At 48.1% G+C, this 24,770-nt stretch overlaps 1 protein-coding gene across 3 annotated transcripts in view; it reads right to left on the bottom strand.

Annotated features, from left to right (window-relative positions):
• NT5DC3 (5'-nucleotidase domain containing 3) overlaps nt 1-24,770 on the bottom strand; it is a 1,183,405-nt gene that overhangs the window by 723,627 nt on the left and 435,008 nt on the right. For all 3 annotated transcript variants that reach the window (XM_069629921.1, XM_069629920.1, XM_069629922.1), the window contains exon 6: nt 23,948-24,085. In XM_069629921.1, coding sequence (XP_069486022.1) covers nt 23,948-24,085 — 138 coding nt within the window. The remainder of the gene's footprint in view (nt 1-23,947; nt 24,086-24,770) is intronic.

The following is a 24,770-nucleotide window of genomic DNA, read 5'->3' as shown; positions in this document are numbered from 1 at the left end:
CGAGTCGGTCTTGATGGCCTGTAGAGACTCATCCACCGCCTTACTAAAGAGGTTGCCGCCGTCGAACAGCATGTCCAACACTCTGGTCTGGACGTCCTGGCGAAAGTCTGTCGCCCTGAGCCATCCTCGTCGTCGGAGGCAAACTCTGTTGCCCAGTTGGCGAAATCCTGTATCGGCAATGTACGTTGCCACCGTAATGGCGTGATCCGACGCCACCTCGGCCTCCAGCAGAATTTCTAGGGCCTACACCCTTTTGTCATCAGGCAGGAAATCTAGCAGGGGAGCTATCTTGAACCAGAGCTCCCTGTCGTAGCGGGCCACGATCGCTAAGGCATTGGCAGCCTTAATCGTCGTCGCCGCCGACGAGATGACTCGTCGTCCCATAGAGTCCAGCTACTTACCCTCGCTGTCCGGCAGGGAAGTGGAAGTTGAAGCCGCCGCGCCCGCTGCCTTCTTCTTAGCCGCTGCCGAGACGACCGAGTCCGGCATGGGCTGGGCCCTGAGGCACAAGGGGGCGGCATCAGGGACTCTGTACTTCTCGTACCTGTCCCTCTTGGCGGGTGTCGTGGCAGGGTTCTTGAGGACAGCAAGCCCCTCGTCCCAGATGTCGAATAAAGGCACTGCGAGGACCGTCTTCCTCTTAGCCTCTCGTCGTTGGTACAGAACCCCCTCCTTTTTCTGTTCTTTTGGGCATAGCTGGAAGAGCTCGGATGCCCTGGTTATCATGGCGTGGAAGGGAATAGTTTCTTACCTATAACTCCATTTCTCCAGCATTGGTATCTTTCATGGATTCACATGCTTAGAATATTCCCCGTCGTCAGACTGGGACCCCTCGGTACACATATATAGCCTTTTTCAAAGGAAAAACTTTCGACACTTTTGTGTCCTATCTACGTCCTTCTAGGACCCGCCTACACATGCTCCGCAGGCCGTGCTAGTATAAGAGGCCCGCCCCCGTGGCTCCCCTTCAGATTTCGGCCCCTCCAAAGTAGGAAGGGTTAAATTTATCACATACATTACATACGGGGAGGTTGGCGGGCGCATGTGAATCCATGAAAGATACCAATGCTGGAGAAATGGAGTTACAGGTAAGAAACTATTCCCTTCTCCAGCATTGGATCTTTCATGGATTCATATGCTTAGAATAGATTGTATAGCAGTAACGCTTGAGACGGCGGTGTGAATGTAATGTAACAATATATATCCTCACCCTACTACACAATGCATATCTCCCGTAGGGATAAGTTAAGTCATATAACATTGCCCACATAAAGTATATCGCCCTTAAGAGGGTAGATAACCGAATCTCCACAAGGAAGAGCTTAACTTACTGAAACAAATGGCGCAGGACAGCTCTTCCCATCTGCACCTCGTCTGCATGCTGCCGGGCAAGGCAGTAGTGGCGGGTAAACGTGTGGGGCACTGACCATGCCGCCGCTTGGCATATGTCCGTCAGCGGAATCCCAGCCCATAAACGCTGTTGAGGAGGACATCGACCTTGTAGAATGAGCTCTAGGATGTCCTTGCAGTGGCCTTCCGGCCTTAGAGTGACAAAAAGCAATCGTCAACGAGACCCATCTAGCCAGTCCCTGTTTAGAGATTGCTTTTCCTCTCGTCGACGGACCATATGAGACGAACAGTTGCCGAGTAGCCCTGGTATCTTGTGTACGATGTAGGTAAAATTTCAGGGCCCTCTTAACGTCCAGGGTATGAAGAGTTTTTTCTGCTGCCGATGATGGAGTGGCGAAGAAAGTAGGCAGAACCACGGATGAGTGTTTGTGGTATACCGTCGGAACCTTCAGGACGAACACAGGGTTAGTTGCCAGGACTACCTTGTCCTTAAAGAATCTTAGGTAGGGCGGGTCCACGACCAGCGCTTGTAGTTCCGAGATACGTCTGGCTGATGTGATAGCTATCAGGAATGCCAACTTCCACAAAATGAAGGCTCGAAAGGCGGTTTCATCAAGCCTGCCAACACTGTGTTGAGGCTCCACGTCGGGGGAAAACGTTTCACCGGGGGAAAGGCTCGAAATAAACCCTGCATGAAGTGTTTTACCAGTCTGTCACTGAATAGAGGAGACGACTGCCTCTTCCTTGTGAACCTCGAGATGGCTGCCAGGTGTACCTTTATCGACGAGGGGGACAATCCCTTTTCTGCCAAGAGGAGCAGGTAAGGTAGAACTTGTTCCGGCGTCACCAACAATGGTTGTAGGCCCCGTTGTCCTCTACACCATTCACAGAATCTCCGCCACTTATAGGAGTAAGATTTGTTAGTAGAAGGGGCTCTAGCCGCCTGTAGAATTTTTTGGCAATCCTCTGAAATGTCTAAGGCGCCGAACTCCGAGAAGTCAGGAGCCAGGACGTAAGGTTGAGACTGTCCGGGTCGTGATGCCACACCGTGCCTCTGTCCCGGGATAGAAGGTACGGGACTTTCGGAAAACGCTATGGGATGTTCCAGCGATAGATGGAGGAGGTCTGAGAACCACGGTTGCCTCGGCCAGTATGGTGTCACTAGAATCACCCGGCAATTGTATCTGCGTATCCACTGTATTGTTTTCCGTATGAGGGGAAACGGGGGGAAAGCATAGAGGAACATGTCCGTCCATGGGAAGGAGAACGCCTCCCCCACCGATCCCTCTTGGGGCCATCTGCTTGCAAATTGCTCGCATTTCTTGTGGTCTTTGGTCGCTAAGGCGTCCAGAGGGGGGTGACCCTATTTCTCGAACACTTTCCTCAAGTGACCCGTGTCCACTTCCCACTCGTGTATCTGGGCCCTGCTTCTGCTGAGGGAGTCGGCTTGGCCGTTCCTCACTCCTGGAAGGTGATGAGCCACGAGGGAAATTTTGTGTTTCGATGCCCAATGCCATGTTTTCTGGGCTTCTATGGAAAGAGTCCTCGATCGTGTCCCTCCTTGTTTCCTCAGATAAAACATGGCTGTTGTATTGTCGGTCAGTATTCGCACTCGCGTACTCTTGATGTGTTGTAGGAACGCCTTCAAAGCCCATCGTACCGCTCTGAGTTCCAGTACGTTTATGTGTAGGAGTGACTCCGTTGGAGACCAGCGACCTTGCGTTTGGAGAGCACCCATGTGCGCTCCCCATCCAGTTAGGGATGCATCCGTAACTATGGTGCTCTGAAACTCTGGCTCCTGTAGGGGCACACCGTTGCTCAGATTGTGGGAACTCTGCCACCACTGGAGGGTCCGACGTAGCTTGTCGTCGTCGACGGTTATCCTGTCCGACCACGATCCCTGAGCCTGTGTCCATCGGTCCGCAAGGAATTCTTGGACTGGCCTCATGAATAGTCGACAGTTTCTCACCAGATGGATGCAGGATGCCATGGCCCCCAGGACCGAAACATACTTTCTCACTGAGATCCTGGTGTTCCGCCTAGCCGGGCCGCTTGTTGAATGAGTCTTGAGGTCCTGTCGAGGGAAGGTTTCACCAGCCCTAACTGAGTCTCGAACTGTGCCCCCAAGAATACCAGCGTTCTCGATGGCCGCAGAGAGGATTTCTCGAAGTTTATGGCGAATCCTAGTCGTTGTAGAAGCTGCCTGGTGGCTTGCAGACTTGTGTTGGTCGACGCTGGGGAGGATCCCCTTACCAGCTAGTCGTCGAGGTATGGGTATACATGGTGGCTTTGCTTCCTTAGCCAGGCAGCCACTGGAGCCAGGCATTTTGTGAACGTTCTGGGGGAGGTCTTGAGCCCGAAAGGAAGAACCGTGAATTGGTAGCGAGTTCGCCCTATTACAAAACGTAGGAATTTCCTGTGTTTCCGACACATTGGAATATGGAAATACGCGTCCTGTAAATCCAGGGACGCCAGGAAATCTCCCTTTTGAACTGCGCGGATCACTTCCTGCAGAGTGAGCATCTTGAATTTTAGGCTCTTTAAGGACTTGTTGAGATTGCGTAAGTCTAGAATGGGACGCCATTTGCCGTTCGGCTTTTTTACGACAAAGTATCTTGAGTAGACTCCTTGACCTCTCTGTGATGTTGGAACTAATTCTATCACGCCCTTCGCTAACATGAGTGTAACCTCTTGTTGCAGTGCCTTCATATGGGACTGAGCGGTGAACGCAGGTGGAATTTGCGGAGGGTTGTGTTTGAATTGCAGAGAGTGTCCGTTTCTTATGGTGTCTAACACCCATTGGTCCGTCGTTATCCTTTCCCATTCGTCGACACATGCTGAGACTCTTCCCCCCAGAACGGCGCGTGGTATGTCACTGCTGATCTTTATTTTGCTTGTCTCTCGACGACGATGGGTATGATGGTCGTTTTCTGGAAGACTGGAAGTTTCGTCGACGGTTAGCCGATTGTGAGGCATGTCGGTATTCCTGGGAGGGGTAAGCCGATCTGCCAAAGGATCTGTCTCCAGAAGAGAATCTCGAATTACCTGAAGCCCCTCTAAAGGGACAAAAAGACTTGTAACTTCTGCCACTCTGGAGGGCACCCAATGAACGTGCCGTGTCCGAATCTTCTTTCATCCCTTTTAGGGCCTCGTCCACCTTCTCGCCGAAAAGAAGGTCTCCCTCAAAGGGCATATCTAAGACCTTGTATTGCACCCTCTGGCCTGAAGTAGGTACACTTAAGCCATGACTGTCGACGCAATACCACCCTATTGTTGACTTGCTTGAAGCCTGACTCAGCGAGATCCACCGCGATGTTTATTGCGTGATTCGAGGCTTCCTCACCCTCTCGGACCAGTAGCATCGCCGCCTTCCTCTGTTCTTCTGGAAGATGATCAAGCAGCGGAGCTAATCTGTGCCACATCTCCCTATCATATCTGGCCACAATTGCCAGAGAGTTTGCGGCCTTTACTGTGGTCGCTCCCACGGAGAGCACTTTCTTGCCAAAGGCATCTTGGCGTCTCGCCTCGTTCTCAGGAGTCGTCGTGCGCTTGTGCTGTGCCTTTGCCTTCCTCGCTGCTGCCGCCGACACCACCGGGTCCGGTGTTGGTTGGGAGGATAAACACTTGGGGGTAGACTCTGGAGCCTTAAACTTTTTTTCTAGGCGTCCTTTCACTGCTGGTTCTGAGAATGGGTGTCTCATTGTCTGCAACCCCTCTTTCCATACATGGTCCAGTATTGGTATCGAGAACACCGACCTCCTTCTCTTGCCCATGTGGTCGAACAAAAAACAATCCTTTTTCTGTTCTTCTTGGGACAGACCAAATTCTTTGCATGCCTTCTCCATCATAGAATGGAATGACGCGATGTCGTCCAGAGGGGACGGGTAAGCTGGGCTTCTGGGGTTTTCCAACTCCGCCTCTGACTCCCAGGTAGGATCCCTGGAGGGGGATAATGAGATATCCGACATGGCTCCCCTGTCGGACTCCGAATCTGGCAGCTCACCTTCCTCCTGTGCCAGTGTTGAGATTGGCGTGCGTGGGTGCGTCGGTTGATGGGACGGGCCTGGCTCGTCGACGAGTGACTGTGGCAGGCTTGCTTGGGGTAGTCGCTGGTCCAACGACTGCAACAAGGACTGAAGAGTGGACAGAATATCCAACGACAAAACCGATTGAGGATTGAGGAGAGGGGCAGATACCGGTGTAACGGAGGCCCTCATCGACGACTTGTCAGCCGCTCGTAGCCCTAGGTCTGCTGGGCCAGCAACTCTCTCGTTCTCGTCCTCTGAGGACAGCAACATAGCTTGTTCTTGTAGCAAAGGCTCCAGGGGGGGTCGGGTCAAAGACTTCAGGCCTCCAGGCCTCCTGTAGGATCCCCGTCGACGAGGCCCTCGTCGACGGGACGGTGGATGCCCCCTGTGCAAGTGGTAGGGAGGCGGTCGATGACTGGACCGCCGTCGACGACGAAGACTTCGCAGGTGGTTTTGGCGGTCCCGCCTTCTCCACACTGTGCCCGCTTTTACTCGACTCTCGACTCGTGGTCGATCTGTGATGATCGCCAGAGGAGGATTTCCTTTCCTTCTCATGCTTTTTTGATGAGGATGATTTCTTTGCCGAGGAGTCTCTAGTGGAGTGACTTCCAGACAACTCTTTTTCCGACGGTCTAGATTTCTTCGCCGGCGGTTCCGACGAGGCCGCTCGGCGCGATGTTTTCGCCGACTGTGTGGAGCCCACCTCCGAGGGGGGTATGCCCCCGCTCCATCATTCAGCCATGCCACCAGGCGTCGGTTCCGGTCTTTGAGGGTTTTTTGAGAAAACCCCTTGCATATGTCGCAGGTATCCGCCGAATGGTGAGGGTGGAGGCAATATATGCAGTCCATATGTCCGTCCCCCTCGTAAACCTTTTTTAAGCCGCATGTCGCGCATGGACGGAACAGCGCTTTACCTGACACAGAGGACATTATTACTCGAAATCCAATGACGCAACCTAGTACAAAAACAGTAGGACAACACGAGGAGATCCCACTACTTTGGAGACGGTTGAAATCTGAAGGGGAGCCGCGGGGGCGGGCCCCTTATACTAGCACGGCCTGCGGAGCATGCGTAGGCGGGTCCTAGAAGGACGTAGATAGGACACAAAAGTGTCGAAGGTTTTTCCTTTGAAAAAGGCTATATATGTGTACCGAGGGGTCCCAGTCTGACGACGGGGAATATTCTAAGCTTATGAATCCATGAAAGATCCAATGCTGGAGAGAAAGCCAACTTCGTCGGCTGGGGATGCCCGCGGGGGGGGGAGGGGGGGGTGACGACGGGATGTCTGCTGTGTCATTGCCGCCGTCGTCATCCGTCCCCGTCGCCGTATCCTCGCCCGGCAAGGGGGATGAGGGGTCCACCGGCCTCGCGGGCACGAAGGGCGGAGAGGGGTGGACTCTCCTACGCTTGTTCGGAGTGTTTCCCGATGGGCCTGGTTCTGGATCCTCCGTCGGGGTCCGTGGTAATCTTGTCCTTATCTCGGTACATAAGCATTGGATTGCCAACAAAATGGCCGCCGAGCTATCCTGGGGCTCGGGCCATGGCTGCGACGAACGGGATGGCCGCTCGACTGGGCCCTGTTCGTCGTCCTCGTCGCTATCTTCGATCACGTCAGCAGGGACCGTCCCCTGGGATCGAACCTTCTCGAACCTCTTGTTGAGGCCTATGGACCTTTCTTTGAGGCCCCTCTCTGTCTCCACCAGTTCTTCCTCAGAGGCTGATTCCGAGTCTGTAACGGCCACCGCTCCCCCCCACCTTTTTCACCCGGGGGCTCCGCGGGGGTCTTAGTGGTGGGCTGGAAAGAGGATTCCCTCTGCGGCGGCAGTGGATCAAGGCCCTCACCACCTTAGGTGCCTCCTGGACCTTCGCCTTGCGGGGAGGGTCAACGCCTCGCTCCCCCTTTGAGATCGGCCGGGTCCGCTCCAGCGGCCTACCCGGGTTCTCGGACTTCCTCTTCCCCGAACCAGAGCGCTGGCTCGTGGTCGAACGTGCTGGGGAAGTAGCGCCCTGCTTGGCAACCGAAGACCACGACCTTTCGGCCTCCCGGAGCCTGCGGACTCTCAGTGCTTGGCCTTCTGTTGGGCCCCCGTCGCCGGGGCGCCCTCAAAGGACTTAGAAGCCCGCTCAGACTTCTTCGCCTTCTCACTTGCTGTGCCCTTCTCCAGCCAGGAGGCGAGGCGGGAACGACGATCTTGTTTGGTCCGTTCTGAAAGGTTCTTGCAGAACGCACAGTCCTTCTCCACGTGCGTCTTGTCCCCATGGAGGCAGTAGAGACATCGCAAATGTTCGTGCTCCTTGAAAACGTTATATAATCCGCATCCAGGGCAGTTCCTGAACAGCTTGGACCCGGGCGTCGAGCTCCCTTTGTCCTGGGCCATGTCCGTTGAGGTAGGCCGCAGATCCTCCGGAATCCTCCAAGAAGTGTACACTCGATGAAAACATTTAAAAAATACAAATCATGTGACCGTAACACGCGTATCACGTGACTACTTTGCAGAATCTACACCGTTCTGGGTGAGTACTTCGACACTCACCCAAAATGGACGTTGAGGTATCAGGTATTGAAGTGTAACGCACTAGATGTGGCAGCGTAGATTAGAGGGAGTAACCAGCAAGGTACAGTGTTTACTCGCAGTACCCGCCACTCGGTCGTAGTAGTCGGGAGAATTTGCAGCTCGGTCCTAGACAGATTGTCTGCCCACAGAGGAAGCAGTCGAACACTAACGCGGCTCTCGCGCACCAGCCGGGTGCATTTCATGCTCCGTGCTGCATGTGGCGCGTCCGCGTGAGGTAGGTTTTACACCTGGATTGTTTTCAAAGTTCGCTATTAAGCATAAATACTGTAGTTCAGCGGGACCATAATTTAGACCCATATTATTTCTAATAGGAGCTGCTTCATCCCAAAGGAGCCCATTATAACAGCTCTGGCGACACGAATTACAGTGCAACAGTGAGAACTGATTTACCCATTCCAACGGGGATTGTTATCTCGTTTCTGAGGGGACCGTAGTCCCACAGGTATGCCTATTTATTCTATTTTTACAAGTCATCATAGACACGCCTACTGCTAATCTAAAACACACTAATGGAGATTCGGGTATCTCGTTACAGACAGGTCAGTCCAAGGGACTCTGCAGATATCACTCATTTCGGAGCAGATAAAAGAATACTATAAGTGAGTACTTTTGGAATAGTTGAACATGACACTTGAATCTAAGTAACTAGGAGTTTGGAGTGGGACCCATGCATACTTTTGCGCCTGTTCCCACACAAACTCCAATGATGACTGTACTAAGCAACACTATCAATGGTAGTAACACAGTGATGTCTTCTCACAGGGTCCTTTTGTGAAGAAGGAAATTGCATTCAAGAACACCTAAGTGGCAGATCTTGCCCAAATACTCGCTCCCAGTAAAGGCTGATGAACAGAGCAGCATCTCTTTGATTTATTTATGACTGTGAATGAATATTGACATACACAAATTGTTTGTTTCAAAAAAAGTTTTTTTCAAAGTTTGGGGTTGGGAAACCCTAACGAATGAATTATTCTGGATATTCCTTTACCTGAAGAAGGGCCGGATTGGCCCGAAAAGCATAGTAGCTAGATAGATAGGTATAGAACAACATTACCTGTCTGTTGACTTGGAGATCCACATACATACATATATGTTTAAAAGTGTTGGAAAATGATGTTATTTGTTTATTTATGAATACAAACTTTTATGTTTGGTACTTTTTATGAGAAATTGAATGAAATGTTCATGTAAGCATTCCCAAAGTTGAGGAATTCTGTATACATATGTCTTTTTTTTTTGGTGGAATTAAAAGAGTCTTGAAAACAGATCGACATTTACCTGGAAGTGGCACATATGCTTGATTATTAAGTATTGAACAATTGAAAAGTATTTATTTTGAATGTTTGTTTATGGCATACTTTGTCTAATTAAAATACTGAACTAGATAGTTCTTTGTGTGCCCCTAGTTATACCCTGTTACTTCAGGGCATCTTCCTTTGCACATCTCTTCAGTATTGCCTTTGGAGCAGACGGTAAGTCAGTTTGTCAGAGGCTGCATCTGATGCCCTCCACGTCCTCTCAGTCACCCTACACTTGCGTTTTAGGGTGGCCAGATCAGAGTCATACCAAGAGTTGCACTTGAAGGTAGGCTTCAGACAGATTCTCATGACAGGGGCAAGGGCATCCAGAATGTTGGAGATGAAGGTTAGAGAGAGCTGTGTCAGGGTGTGAGTCAGCCACAGGTGTAAGGGGAGAAGAGAAAGTAGCGGCAAAGGCCTCCACTGATACACACTACATGGGCCGTATGACCGAGAAAGTAGGTGGCAGTGCCGAGGTCGGCTTTGCCTGGGGGACAGAGAGCTTCAGGTGAGAGGAGAGCATAAAGTGGTCAGTCCAAGAGAGGAGTGGTCAGAGGATTTGACAGGGGGGGTGACTGATAAGATGCACACATCCAGGGTTGTTTCCGGCAGTGTGTCCGACCAGAGGGCAGAATGGTGAGAGTGTTGCAAAGGTTGCGGAAGAGCCCAGAGGAGAGATTAGAAGCATCCAGATGGATGTTGAGGTCTTCGAGGAGAAGTTGCAAGGTAGAGGCAAAGAGAGACAACGAGAGACCAGTCCACTCAGAGGAAGAGGACGACCTGGCCTGTAGATGGTGGCCACAGTCAGAGAGAGAGACTGCAGACCAGGCACTCAAAGGAAGAGTAGGCCTGCATGGGAATGACAGAAGCAGGGATCACTCCAGAGATCAGAGCTACTTCACCTCCGGGCCGGTTAGTTTTGAGTTTGGAGAGGATCTTGTAGCCTTCAGGGAGGGGAGTGTCAAAACTCGTGACAGATTTGGCCGTGAACCACGTCTCTGTGAGAGCCAGGACATCAAGGTCAAGTTCTTCAAGGAGGTGGCAGATGTCAGAGGAGTGTTTTACAACAGAGAGAGCATTGAGAGTAGCTGTGTGAAGCAGGTTTCCGCATTTGGAAGATGTCCGTGGAGGGGTAAGAGCTTCAGATAAGCCCTGCAGAGGCAGTAGGGGGCCGAGAGTGGGCAGGGGAGGTGGAAGGAGATGGCAGGGTAGCCAGAGAGGAAAAGGATGGTGCCAGAGAAGTGTCAGAAGAGGGCGATGGCAGAGGAGACAGAGAGGAGCTGGTAGAAGTGGCAGGAGAAGGAAAGACGTTGATAAGATGTGGGAGAAGCCTATCGAAAAAAGCAGGAGATTTGGCTGAGGACCCTGGACCAAGATGGTGCCATTCAAATAGACATTAAGGGTGGTCTTGGAGGAGTGGAAAGAGGCCAAGAGACCACCCAACGAGTGCCACTGTTAATTGGAGAAGAGGAAAAAGGAGAGAGAACCGAGATCATATGAGGGATCCATAGGTCTGGAGAGGGAATGACAAAGAGGATGTCGGTAAGTGTCTGTCTGGAGGAAGCACTGATGTAGGTATCAGCGATAGGGCAGCCTGGGTTGGAGACCAGGATGCCCCTCTCAAACTTCTTCCTTCCTGACTTAGTGAGAGGGATAGGATAGAAGATAGCGTAGCAGTTAGAGAAGATAGGGGAGACGGAAAGCACCATAGAGGGTGCGAAGAGGAGGAAGGAGGAGGAGGCAGAGAATAGTTCCAGGTTATGCTGAAGTCCAAGGACTATAAAGCGGGCTGCCAAACAGGATGCCTTTGCTACTGAATCATATTCCATTCTGCGTCAGCCTCTGGGATTGTTTGCTCCCGATTAGGATTCTTCTCCTGCCCCCCCCCCCTGGAGATTTCTTGCTACTGCTCTGAAAACATCTGTTCTCTGTAGAAATCCTTGCTCTTTCCTTGCAATTCTAAGTACATTATTGCTGAACTTCAACAACTTAAACATGCATACAGACACACATCCTATGAAAAAGTATTTTCAATAAAAACCTTCAAATGCGCATCGTTCAAATGGTGTTATTCTTGACCTATGGACGGGAGACAACGTTCCTAAAGGCCAAGAGGGTATTAAAGAAAGTAAGAACGATAATCCTTCTGTCAGCTGCTAATTGTTCTTTCCCCTTCCACACTACGCTCAGAACCTCCGCTCCTAGTTCCTTCTCTGCTCCCCTCACTGTCTCTTTCTTCCCATCCCTTTTTTCTTCTTACTTCCCATTCAGTGTCCCTTCATTTTGTTTCATACCACTCCTCCCCTTGTTCTCTCTCTTCTGCATTCTTGTACCCTCAACCTCCCTGCTTTCCACCTCTGCTCTCCTCTTGTCCTCCTCTGCCCCTGAGGTTTCCTCTTCTTACCCACATCTGTGCTCCCCAATTTGCCTTCTTTCTCCAGTCTCCCATCTCTGCACATCCTTTCTCCACTAAATTTAAAATCCTTTGCATTGTCCACAAGGCTTTCTGGGGCCTGGGTCCAAATTACCTTCAACTATCCCTCCGTAAATACCTCCCCTCTAGAGCCCTTCGCTCCTCTACCTACAACTCCCTCAGGGTCAGTCGTTTTTCAAAGACAAGTACTGTTTGCTTCAGGACCTCAGCCGGCTGTTGGATCTGTTGCCAGAGCGTCGTTTGAACTGCGAGCCGTGCTGCCCTATGAGGTCCGGAGCGGCTTTGGTGTAGTGTTACTGCTTATTTTGCTCTTGGAGGACGTCTGAACCTGTGACACCTTGCCTGCCTGACCCTGAACGCCGGAAATAGGTCTACCCACTCGAGGGAGGCTCCGCCCCCATTGCTGTGGGACGCCTTCCCAGCTGCCATATATTCTCACATCTCGGCGCACCTGCGCCGCGCACCCCAAAGTACTGACAAGTACTGTTTGCGGGTCGCTGGGCACCTGGACATCGTCCCCTGGGCGGTCAAAGCCTCTGTGGGTGGAAACCCTTGAATCTGCCTGGCCATTTGGGGCAGGCCCACGCAAGTAGAGCCTTGCTATAAGGAAACCGGCAGCGGGGAGGGATTGTGTACTCCGCCTCATTTTCCGGTATTCCTTCTCCTTTGCATTGAGTGTTGCTGTCTTATAGATGGAATGATCGTATAAGCTTTGCTAATATTGTCAGATATATGGTACACTGTCCTAGCACTAGGTGGTGTGCGCTTAAGCCTTGTGGCTAGTGGGACCACTGTGCACTTTTCTTTTTTCCTTTGTTCTTTCCTTCCCATAGGAGACTGCGTGCTCCACGCCTGGGGGTTTGGTGCCTAAAATACATGGTGTACAAAAAGCGTTAGTAGCCAACTGTTAGCGTTCTGAGATGTTTGAGATCTGTTTGTCTGGGATAGCTATTGTGGGCAATGATTTCCTATTCAACTAACAGCAGGTCATAAGGTATGAGCCTTTACTGATAGTGTGTTGTTCATTTCACATGCTTGTTTGGTGTATTGCAAATGCCTTTCTATTTTCACTACTGAGTTGTGAAAATGTGTTTTATTTTGCTCTTCCCGCTTTTAGACCCTTCATTCAGTGATAGTAGCTCTTAATCACGGCTGAGAGACACGGGGAGCTGGTCTCCTTGATTAAGTGTTTCCAAGTGTTTGCTGTGGAAGGCTGTGTCGTCCTCTTGTTTTTGGTCCCTTTTCTTTCTGACTTTATACACATTAAGTGTATATCTTCACTAGCCTCTACTTATTAGAGGCGGTTTCAGTTGTTGACTATGAGCCAAGGCTTACGAAGCAGCTGTAAGTCAAGTTTTCCTCCGAAGGCATCCGTGAAGCCCGTAATAGCACCCTACCCTTACTACCTATTAACAAAAAGTCTTTACTATCTATGTCAATTTCGTCTGATCAGCGGTTGGTTGGGCCAGATCATGAAGGGGCATTTGAGGGTCCAAAAATGGAAGAGCCACCTTCTCACGAGGTTGTTCCTATGATTGTCCCCCCACCAGACCTAACATTGCCAACCTTTGCCGTCCAAGAAGCAAATGAAAATAATGGGGAGGTGGGTGGTGAGGCTTCCCATGTCCATGACATAAATTGCACTCCAATGCACGAACATGAAGGTTTCCCCCATGTTTCAGATACTTCGATGCTGGCGCCCACAATTATGAGCGAATTAGGAAAAGACTGCGGCTTTCATTGGGCCCCCTCTTCACCTGCCTCTAGGTCGTTTCCCTTTCGGGTACAAGTTCATTTCCATCTTCCTGATGAAAAAAAGCTGTAGAAAGTTTTGTGGCCATGGAAGGGACCTTCCAGCCACTCCAATGAGGGGCTTGGGAGAGGGCCCGTCATCTGGATATGTCAACTTTCAGGTTGATGATGTACAGCCATCAGGAACCTTCCTTCCATTTGGATTGGACGCCTTTTCCCTGGGGAATGATGAAGTCGATCACTCAGCCCCCAAGGGTGAAGTGCGGTCATCTTCCACTCCGGAGGACTCGTCCTCCGGTACTCTTCCAAATGATCCCTTCAATTTCCCGATATTCTCGCATATACTTAATCGTTTGGACAAAGGCCATGAGCTAACCCATTGTTCATTAAGGGAAATACAGGGTTCCCTTGCTCTTATGAAAAACAAGATGGCTAGATTGGAAGGTTTTATTCTAGCAGAAGAACAATCTAAACCTTTCTATCTTGCTCAATTTGAAAACATGCTGGCTAGTGCTGCTTCCACCTTGCAACCTCCTCCGCACAGCAGCTTCACACGATCGCAAGGTTCCCAAACGGAAATTGGGAACACCACCCTCTATTTGCCACAAATATCGTACTCGCAAGGATTGCAAGGAGACAAGAGGGTTGGTTTGGAGCTCAGTGACTCTGAGGCCATCGATTTGATGGAAGTAGCTAAACTCCATCATGACCGTCTTTTACAGGTGGAACAACTTCTTTATAAGTTGGCTGCGAACCACCAAACCTTAGGTTCAACAGTTTACCAATGCGGAGGATCAGAGGTTGCTAATGGGATTGACGTTTCACCTGATAGTCCAACAGCATTGACTGATATCATTGATGGTCAGATCTCCCTCCAAGTTGTGGCTCCTTTGTTGCCTTGAGAGCCAGAGGAGGGTCAAGTATCGCATGAAGGTAGGCATTTTATCTCTCGCAAGGCGAGGAAGTCCTTCCTCAGAGCACAAAAACGACTAAATCTTACGAAGGCCATGCAGAAGAAAGTGGTAAAAAAGCAACCTTGGACACCCGTTCTCAGGTGCAAACAGATGCCAGTTCAACATCAGGTACCAAAATAGGTGCAAATCAGGATGATCTGGTACTGGATCTGTGTGATCTTAATGAGGAAAGCAAAACATATCTACAGATTGCAGCCCTGAAAAGTGGTAACGTACAGCTCTCTTCCCTTACTACCCCCCAGGGTACCATCTGCAAAGTCACAACCTCAACTCGAATGCTTTTTTCCCAATATTGAATCTAAAAAAGTGCTCACCCGGGCGTTTGTAGAAACGAAAGGGGCAACCCCTCCGCAACTGGCAAGTGCGTCCCTGCCCCCGGCATTGTTCCCTGGGGCCAGGTCGCTGAGCCAGTGGCACAGGTAACTGCCTCTTCGGCTAGTGAAGAGCAGGAGGTGATTGATCCTAGTCCAGCGGATGTGCAGGCATCTCTGGTTTCCCTGCGGTTTGTCCATACTGAGGAAGTGTCACGTCGACCCCCACCTTCTGGGGAGGTCTTTGCTGACACATTGTCCTTTTCGCAAAATCCAAAGGAAATGAAATTAATCCTCGGTTGGGATAGTAATCTGGACATCAATGGCCCAACTCGGATCAATAAGTCCTTTCTGATGAATTCATTTTTTCAGATTCCTGCATTAAGAAACCTATCGTCAGAGGGCCTGGATTGGGTAAAATTAGCGGCGCACAACAACCACAGAGTACTGTGTAGAATCTAATCGCAAATAATAACGAAAATGATTTTGGACTTCACAGATGACTTCGATTCCATTGGTCTTGTTCCATGCTCGTTTGCTGACATGGAGTGCTTGGGCATGTCTGGACTTTGTACCAACCCCTCTATTAAAACGTTCTGAAGGTCCAGTACTGGCCCCTTTTGAGTCTCATGCCAACCAATTATCTTTACAATTGGCCTTGTTCACGCAAGCTTTACGTGGCCTATCTCGGTTAGAGCCCTTGATTAAAGTGGCTATATCCATGAAATCTGCTTCCCTGGAATCATAACTGGCCAGCACTACAGTCGCCTCCTGGAAATGTTGTGGTGTAAGCAATCTCGGGGCATGGCATGGACGGGTCGGGAGTGGCCACAAACCAGACATTTTATTGTTGCATGAAACGATGGCGCTAGATAATATTGTGCTAGACGGATATACAGGATTTAGTGTTCCGGCACGACGCGCTCAATCTGGACGCCCATCTGGTGGAATTGCTATTCTTAAGAACGGTTTGAAGGTGGTGCCATGTCTTTTAGACAAATCAGAGTCATGTATATTGGTGGAATTGACGCTTAACCATTGCAAAGTCCCGTCACTGCTCTTGTTGTCTATTTATTGGAATGCAAGTGCAGTGTCTCTGGATTCGGTCCTAGAAGAACTAAATCGAATTTTAGGCCATGCCTCCGTTACTTGCCCTAATCATGAAATTGTGATTGGAGGTGACCTGAACTCGTACTTAGAACTGAATGGTACTGCGCGGCACTCCCTCCACTCTTCATCATATGTTCAACAAGCTTTTCAAAGAGGAACCCAATGGGCAAGCTTTTTTGAAGCATGGGGTATCTATCCGATCCAACTTGCGACACACTCTAATAAAACTTCTTGGCAGCGTGGAACAGCATCGTCTCTTATTTATTATTTGTTTGCATCAAGAGTGTTCTGGTTTGCTCGACCCCGTTTCAGTTTTGGAATTGGGAGTGAACGACCACGACATGCTGTTTTCCCGTCTATTTTTGGGGATTGAAACATACGCAGCGTCGGCTTCCGCCGTCATGGTGGTAAGTGACAGGCACACTGTCTGTCAAATGGCACCCCTCCATCTGTAGGAAATTGGTATTTTTGGTGAATAGGGACCTCCTAGTTATCCACGATGCATATTTGTCCGTGGGTAACGTGGAAAAAAATCAATGAAATAAACTTGACGATGATTCGTAGACACTTGTAGCTAGGGGTTCCCTGGTTAAGAACCATTGGCAGATTGCTCACCCCTCACCCCCACCTGGCAACGGTTGCAAACTCAAAACTCAAACAAATAGCGACCTTCATAAGTTAAGACGCATGGCTAATAGCTTGCCAAATTATACTAGAGAAAAAAACTATATTGTTGCTTGTTTCAAGCAGCAGTTGAAGATGCTCCGTCAGTCTGCTCACAATTTAGCCAATCAACAAATGATTGACTTGCTATGTAAAACCAAAACCAGGGAAATATGGACTATCTTAAGAAATCTGATCGGTAAGGTAGACTAACGTATGGTGGCAGCCATCTCTGGTGTTGAATGGAAGCAGTTTTTTCGTCAAAAGTATGATCTGCCGGCAACTCATAGTAAGACAGAGTTAGTTAACTTGCAGTTTAAGTTTCCCTGTGTCTGCCGTTGGGAAATCAAAGACATAATATGGGCAATCTCCCAGCTGAAATGTTCAAAAGCGGCTGGGCCCGATGGGCTGCCACCTTGTGTCTTTAAGGATGATCTCAACTTTTGGGCTAGGAACCTGCTTACTCGCTTTCAGTTAATATACCAATCTGGCAAAATTCCCAAATCATGGCTGATGGCAATTGTAATTCCAATCCACAAAAAGGGCGCCTTAAGCGACCCGGTAAACTTCAGGCCAATTACCTTAATAAATATAGCGGCAAAAAACTTTGCATGGTTTGTCTTGTGTGATTTGGAAGCCCATATCAGTGCCTCTAGTATTCTCTCAAAAGCGCAAGTCAGCTTTCACCGGGCAATGGGCACGCAGTTAAATGCTTTGATTCTTCACCACCTTCTTGCGGCAGCGCACTCTAAGTCAAATGGTACGATCTATATGGCATTGTTGGATTTATCAGCTGCATTTGACAAGGTCTTATGTAATCACCTATGGCAGAAGATGTTGTCCTATGGCATCCCTGCTGACCTGGTGGCAATAATAGCCGCGTTGCATCAAAATACCTCATATAGGGTCCGTAACAACTCAGATGGTCTGTTATCCAACAACAACCCTACACGAATCGGTGTGAAGCAGGGCTGCAATCTGGCCGCGGTATTATTTAACCTATACCTGGCCGATATTGAGAAAATTTGGCAGGGAACTAACACCTTCCCGGTATCGTTGGGCAAACTGCGTCTCCACTGATTGGCATTCGCCGATGAGGTCCTCCTATTTGATAAGGTACCCTTTGAGCTTCAAAACAAATTAAATATCTTTCATGACTATGTATTGAATAATATGACAATCCAGCCAAATCTCATATCATACTCTTTACAACTAAGATAAAATGCCCAGGTTCAATTTTGTCGTAAACTTACATCCGATTATGAGAAAAGAAGAGATAATCTATTTGGGTTACCACATATCAAGTAGTATGGCTGTCGGCAAGTGGCGCACAATGTTGAATACTAAGCTTAATCATCTGGCTGCCCAGATGCCATTCATTTTTGTAAGGTATTGCAGATATTCTCTCATGCCCCTGCTTCACTACTACACTTTGAAAGTAGAGCCCATCTTACTTTACGCCTTGGACGCATGTTTGTTGAAGATGGGGCCTTTATTAAATCTGATGCAAGGCAAACTCTGGAAAAGGGTTCTAGGTCTACCTGGATACTTACCTAATGCTATTATCTTACATGAATTGGGTTTATATCCCTTGGCAGACAAATATGATTGGCGTATGGTAAACTCATTTGGCAAAATGATTGCGCCCCCACCAAATTCTCTTTATGAGGATTTTAAGTCAATGCTTATAGAAGAGTGTCCTGCTTCCTGCTTTTAATTTAAATCACAAATATTTGCCATTTTAAGATCTTTGAACATGTCTCAGCAGGATTTAATTGTCTCATCGAGCAAAGTTAAGTCTAGATTCTTTAAGAATGCAAGGGCCCACAATTCTGACCCGATTTCAGGTTATTCTTCACTCAGCAACTATACAACATTCAGGCATGCAGCTTCTCCTCATTTGCCCTATGTATTATGCTTCCCTGACAAAAGTGCACGAAGGATATATATGAGATTCTGCCTGGATCTTATCCACACGGGTACTCGTATCACGAACTGGTCTGGGTACAGGGACTCGGGGCAGTGGGATTGCTGTCGGTTCTGTTGAAATCCTGGTGAGCTTGAAACTTCAGAACACCCGTTTATGCATTGCAACAATTTTGACCAACAAAGGCGACGTTGTTTGGGACCTTTTTAAGTCTCGTATTCCATCTTCGAATGCCACCTAGTTTGGCTAGATGCATGTAGGGTCAATCAAACTCTATCATGTTAGCAACTGTTAGACTTGTGAGGATGATGGAGGAGCACCTTGCGACACTAAATAATGCTATGTTTAGAGGGAAGGCTTTAGATGGCTCATTGCTATCCAAATAGCAACTTACCACCAATTTGAACACACTTGGCATTTGACTATCTGGTTTTTATTTTTCCTTTTTGTGTGGACTAGTATATCCTTGCTAAATTGCTCACCATGCGGTGACAGTTTTGGTACAGTTAGGTGCGCTTCAGCTAGATCAGAAACCTTAGTAGACTAATGAGTTATTTTCCACTAGGAAGAGCTCAATCCGAATGTTTGATTCATATTGTAAAATACCTAAATGTATGTCTGATGATTGTCGCTTTTGTGTTTTTTTGTTTTGTTTTCTGGGATAAGTGATTTTAATATGTCTTATGAGGTGTTTTTATGCAAAGAATGTTTTGATTAAATATACATTTTGTTGATTATTTTTGTAATGGTGTAAATTAATTTTTGCAACCAAAACCAAATAAACAAATAAAAAAAGAAAAAAAGAAAAAGAAAAAAAGAAACGAGCTGGTGGTAGATCTTTGTCTTCTGCGGGGGCCTCCCTCTGGAACTGCCTACCTGCCACATTGAAACTTGAGGAGAACCATCTACGTTTCAGAAAGCTCCTTAAGACCTTCCCCTTCGCCTCTGTTTTTGCCTTTGCCCCTCTTCTCCCCTGCTGATCTGCTTTATCTCTCAGCAATGCTGCACCTGGCCACCCTCTGCCCTTCGGGCCCAAGTACCTGCTCACCCTGCCACCCTCCTGCATTGCCACATGGTCACCCCTTGCACTGGGGCCTGTATCTGTACCCATACAGCCCCCCGCCCTCCACTCTTTGTCTGCACTGATTAGATACTCCCTATCTGACTAACCTTGCACTTGGCCTTCACAGGCTGCACTACCACTGTTTTGGATCACCTTATTTATTTATTTACTTATTATTTATCTTGTCCTCTTATGCTCTGCACTTTCCAATTTCTCCCCATCCCATGCACATTCCCTCCTTTTCCCTTCCCCATGCACTTGCGCGTTCTCAATGTCACTGGGCCTAATAAGATTGTTGTTTTTGTTCTCTTCCCTGTTCTCCTCCCTTTGGCTGGTCGCGCTCTGAAACACCTGTGTATGAGCACGATATAAATAAAATATCATAGATCACTCCACCTCCTGCACTCACCTTATTTTTTTTTCTCCTTTCCTTCTGGCTCCACTCTTCCTCTACACTGCCGACAATCCTGCTCTGCCGCACCACCTTGGACAAAAGCCCTTCTCCACATTCCAAACACACACAAACTGTTTTGCGGCACCCGCCTACTTTTATTTGCCCTCTTGGTCGGTCAGGAAATGTCTAAGTCTCAGAGCCTTCAGGTGTGATGAACATAAGAACGTGTGCACGGATTGGGCGCAAAACATGGGGAAGTTACACCACAATGACTTCACTGATGCAGTCTTAATGAAAGGTCTCACGTGGGTGATTTCATGAAAGTTTTGACCTGTGTGAGCAAACATTCCTATTGAGCTCCATGATTCGTGCCCAGGTCGAGGGGAACTGGATAAGCTGGCAAGGCCTGAGTAAAGACCGGGGAAGCTCATATATAAAATGGAGCAATGAGGACTGGAAGCTGATACAATGAACGTTGAAGCGATGAGTCTTCGTTATTGTGAGGAATGGCAACTGCAGCATAGGCCGAGTTCAGGCCTTGAAAGCAAGAAGCTGGCACTGCCTATACCTTCAGTTTTCCTTGAAGCAATGTACTCCAGAGTTTAACTCTGAAGAAGGGGGGAGATCAGAAACAGCTCATTAGAAGGCCTAAAAAAGAAATCCTTCAAATCTGCCAGACTTGGAAGAGAACTATACTCTAACCATGAGCTTGATGGCGTAATATCTTTTGTATTGAACTATATGGTGACACATGAAGAAAGATTGTTACTGTACCTTTGCAATATTCCTCTCCCGCTTGACAAGTTGGAACAAACTGTCCTATAGACCACAGAGAGTACAAGACCCAAGATGTGGAGTAACAGGAGGCAAGGCCAATATGAGTGATAATACATTTGGGTTACGGTTGGTCTAAGCATTTGTAATAGCTGGTTTGTTTGAGTTAGGAAAACAGTCTAGAAGTTAGGATTGAGTCAGGGGTGAGGATAAATGAGCCCACACCCAATGGACCATGAACCCCAGTCAAGCGAAGGGCTGGAGTGTGAGTTAGTATTGAAGCACTAAACTGTGCAGGATGTTACCTCAAGTGATACACTTGGATAAAAACCGATGCAGAAAAAAGTAAATTGAGTGTTCCCATTCTTATGACAGTTTTTGCACCACCCACTGTTGAGGGTGCTACACACACTGGCCTTAATGGGGAAGCTAATACAATTTACAAGAAAGGGAAGCCGAACATCCCATAAGGTAAGTAACCTGGACAGAGCGACCAGACTTAACTCGGGTAGGGATAGTAGGATGAAACAAAAAAAGGTACAATTAGTCCACACACATCTCTACAAAAGACATTTCAATTGTATATTCAACAAATATGTACTCTATTAAATCACACACAGACATCTATTAGATTGACATAAGTACTGAATGTGTAATACGCAATATTAAAAAGAAATCAAGCATGTTATAAAAAATAAATAATGTCTAAAAGGACTTTTCTTTGCCCTTTGTCTCGATGTGTTGTGAGGCGTCAGAAATGCGAGACAGACAGAGGAATCGTTTTCTCCAAGTTTGCCATTTTGTTAAAGTAAACAGGTTGGTGAAATAAGTGCCTATCCTTCCCTATCCTAACAGGAGTGTCCCTTCCTAGCACACTAAAAACTAAAGATGATGACCTATTGTCAAACAATTTCTGACCCTCACACGAATACATGCAACGAAATAAACAGGAAACATTTGGCTATTTTTACTTCAGCAGAAATATGGCAAAAACTTTAAACTCAATGGTAGAAAGTGCTCCTTGTGACCAGGATTACGTTACCTTCCCCTAGATTCAATCGAAAAGGTCTTTAAACAAGTTCTGGTTTAACAAAGATCTTTTCTAGTCTTTGTTTCTCTCCTCTTCATATAGGAAATGTCTGTTCAACAAACACTTGGTTCAATAACCCAGAAACAGTAGTCCTCTGCCACACAATGGGCCTCATTCTAAGTCTGGCTGTCCGGAAATAAGGGTGCCAGTAGCAACGTACCAGCACCCTTTCAGGACCGCCAGACTACAACTGCCTGCAGGAGCCATTGCTCCCAGCAGGTCTTACTTGTCAGGGGCACCGGCCCCTGCAGGCATGGCTTTCACGGAAGCACCAGCACCATTAGCAACGGTGCCAGTGCTTCCGTGTCCCCATTCCCGTGGAGTCCGGCAATGTGGACTTACACTTTCCACCTCCTGATATCCCAGCCGCCGGGACTTGTAATGTCCCGGTGGCACCGGGATATCAGGCGGAGGAACAGTGTTACGAGTTCGGCAGCAACCCTCCGGTACCACCGGCCGGTTACCACGGAACTTGTAATGAGGCCCAATGTCTTTCTCAAACTTCACAAGTAAACAATCACAATTATTCTACCATTGAAATGCTTTTGTCAGTATAGCTCGACCAATATCGTTGGTAATGCAATACTTGTTCAATAGCTCTTCAACATCTTTTACCACAAACATATGTTGTTCAGGCAACTGTTCTTTCATGGTCCACTCGCCTAGCAGGAAGGAAAGCTCTCTACAGTGGATTTCTTTGATGTAATATGGCTCACAGGTCTCCCCAATTAGACATCTTCATAAAAGGAGAGCTGTCTCTTTTGCATTCTTACTCTTTCTAGACAACCTCTTGGTTGTTGCAGGTTACAAGGTTCCCCAAATGGACGATTCGTAATGTAGAATTAGTCCCTTCTTGCACTTCCACTTCTTTCAAGCAGCCTCATGGCTGTTGGCAATGCGGGTTACAGGTTTTCCCAAATTCGACTTCTCATAAGAGGGACATTGCGCCATTTTTGCCCTTTTGTAGTAAGCCACAGCCAGCCCTGTTAAAGTCCTGTGGCTCTCGGTCTCCCTGCAACTTAATTATAGGAGCCGAAAACTGAACTATGCGCCCCGGGCCTTGGAACTTCTCTGAGGCTCGCCGTATTTATGGGTGGCTTCAGCGTTCTTCTCTGGGGTGGCGCATAAAACGCATAAATACTGCTCTATCCTCTCTGCTCGAATGCTCTCCCCTCTCTGCTCAACTGCTCTCGCGCAGAGAGCAGTCGAGCAGAGAGGGCAGAGCAGTCGAGTTTAGGAGGGGAGAGGATAGATCAGTAGCACAGACATGGGAGAAAAGTAGAGGGCAGAGACGTAGAGCAGTGAGGGGAGAGTAGTACAGGGGAGAAAGGAGAGAAGTAGAGCGGAGAGTGGGGTGAAGTAGAGTGGAGAGTAGTAGAGTGTGAGGGAGAATAGTAGTGGACAGAAGGACAGTGAGTGAAGGAGAGAAAACTGGAGTAAGAAAGAATGGCAGGAAGGTAGAAGGAATGGGCAGAAAGGATAGTACAGAGAAATGAGTATAAGGGTGCAAGAGGAGAAGACTAAGAGAATCTTAGGTGATTGGAATGCACCTCTACTCGGTAAACGTTTTTTTGTGAGGAACCTGTTTAGGATCCAAGTGAGAGCGATAAGGCGCTTGCCTTTAGGCCATCGCCACAAGTCAAGCAGTTAATACCCCCATGGGGGTTACCGGTCATGCTGGTAAGGTATTCTCCAAGGCAGGCAAATGTTTTGAATTGGATCCTGCGAAGGCCACCAAGGGCCCTTGAGGGACAGGACCAGAACTGAGAGAAGTTGCGAAGCATCTCAAGAAGCCTGCTGGGTGCAATGTCCCGTGATTGTTCCCCACAAAACCTGCAGTGGGGTTATTTCCCTGCCACTGTGAATAGCAGAGTAGGGACGTGGGCTTGGTCCCATCTAGTGTAGGTCATGGCACCCATTTGTATTCTACCACCACACTGACTTACATGAAGCGGCCTCTTGAGTTCAGATGAGACTGCTTAAGACTCCTAGGAGTTCACCCAAGCAAATCTAGTGTGAAATAAAAGTGTTGAACATGAAGTCCTGGTTCACAAGTGTTCAGTTAGATCCCAATACATTACTTTTCTCTACATTCAAGCTTGTTTAAGAGATTACTCGATCATTGTGAAATAGTGGGCTGGTCTAAATATCAGTCAAAATGCACAAGGGATGTATAAATAAAATGCAAGATTGTTGAATTACCTTGACATCCTTGTAGAGGTGGACAGGCTCGTAGTCAATGTTGTTCTTCAGAAAATGTTCATTGGCACATGAGAGAAGCGTCATCTCTGGCAACGAGAAGATATCCATGAACTGCTTCATCGTGTTCCCCTCGGAGCTCTGCACACAAACAATGCCATGCATTCCAGAAACAGATTAATTCAAGCAACCTGCGCAATGCAGCCACTCAAAACAGGCAGGAGAGGGGACTTTACTAGTAAGAGTCACTTATGGGACAAACTTCTCCATTTACATTGGAAACAGATAGCTCCAACTATTATTCAAGTATGCCAACAAATAGAAAATACACGTCCTTGTAGGTGCATGGGTTTATTTTTGTAGCTGCAAGGTTCAGATGAGCATTTTTATCTGTCAACCCAATTAATCTTCGCAGCAGGAAGGCACAATGAGAGACGAAGTGCTATTTCAACTGTGCACATTCAACTCTTTAAAATTCACTTTCCTGAATGGCCCACTGGAAAGCAGGTGATGGAAAAAGAATGCTACTCGTACGGACTACTGTACCCAGAGCTCCCAAAGTATTGGTACCTCATTACTAGTGGGAGTGGATGCGACCGCAGCATATGCAGCAGCAGCATACATTTTATAAAAAAAGAAAATTAAAAAAAGTGGGGCACATGTGGTACGTGGAAGCGCACCCCGTATAGATCTTCATGAATGCTCCCCGCCCCAATCCCATCACTTCCATTATCCGCATCAAGACAATGGGCGCTGGAGGTGGCAGGTGTGTGGAGGAACTAGAAGTACTTCAGTCATAGAGTGAATAACTTTCCCTTACTCTTAC

This window comes from Ambystoma mexicanum, chromosome 12 (assembly GCF_040938575.1).
Source record: "Ambystoma mexicanum isolate Mex_15411 chromosome 12, UKY_AmexF1_1, whole genome shotgun sequence".
NCBI classification, from domain to species: domain Eukaryota; kingdom Metazoa; phylum Chordata; class Amphibia; order Caudata; family Ambystomatidae; genus Ambystoma; species Ambystoma mexicanum.
Note: the sequence above shows the minus strand (reverse complement) of the source record. Positions and strands in the feature narration are given on the sequence as shown.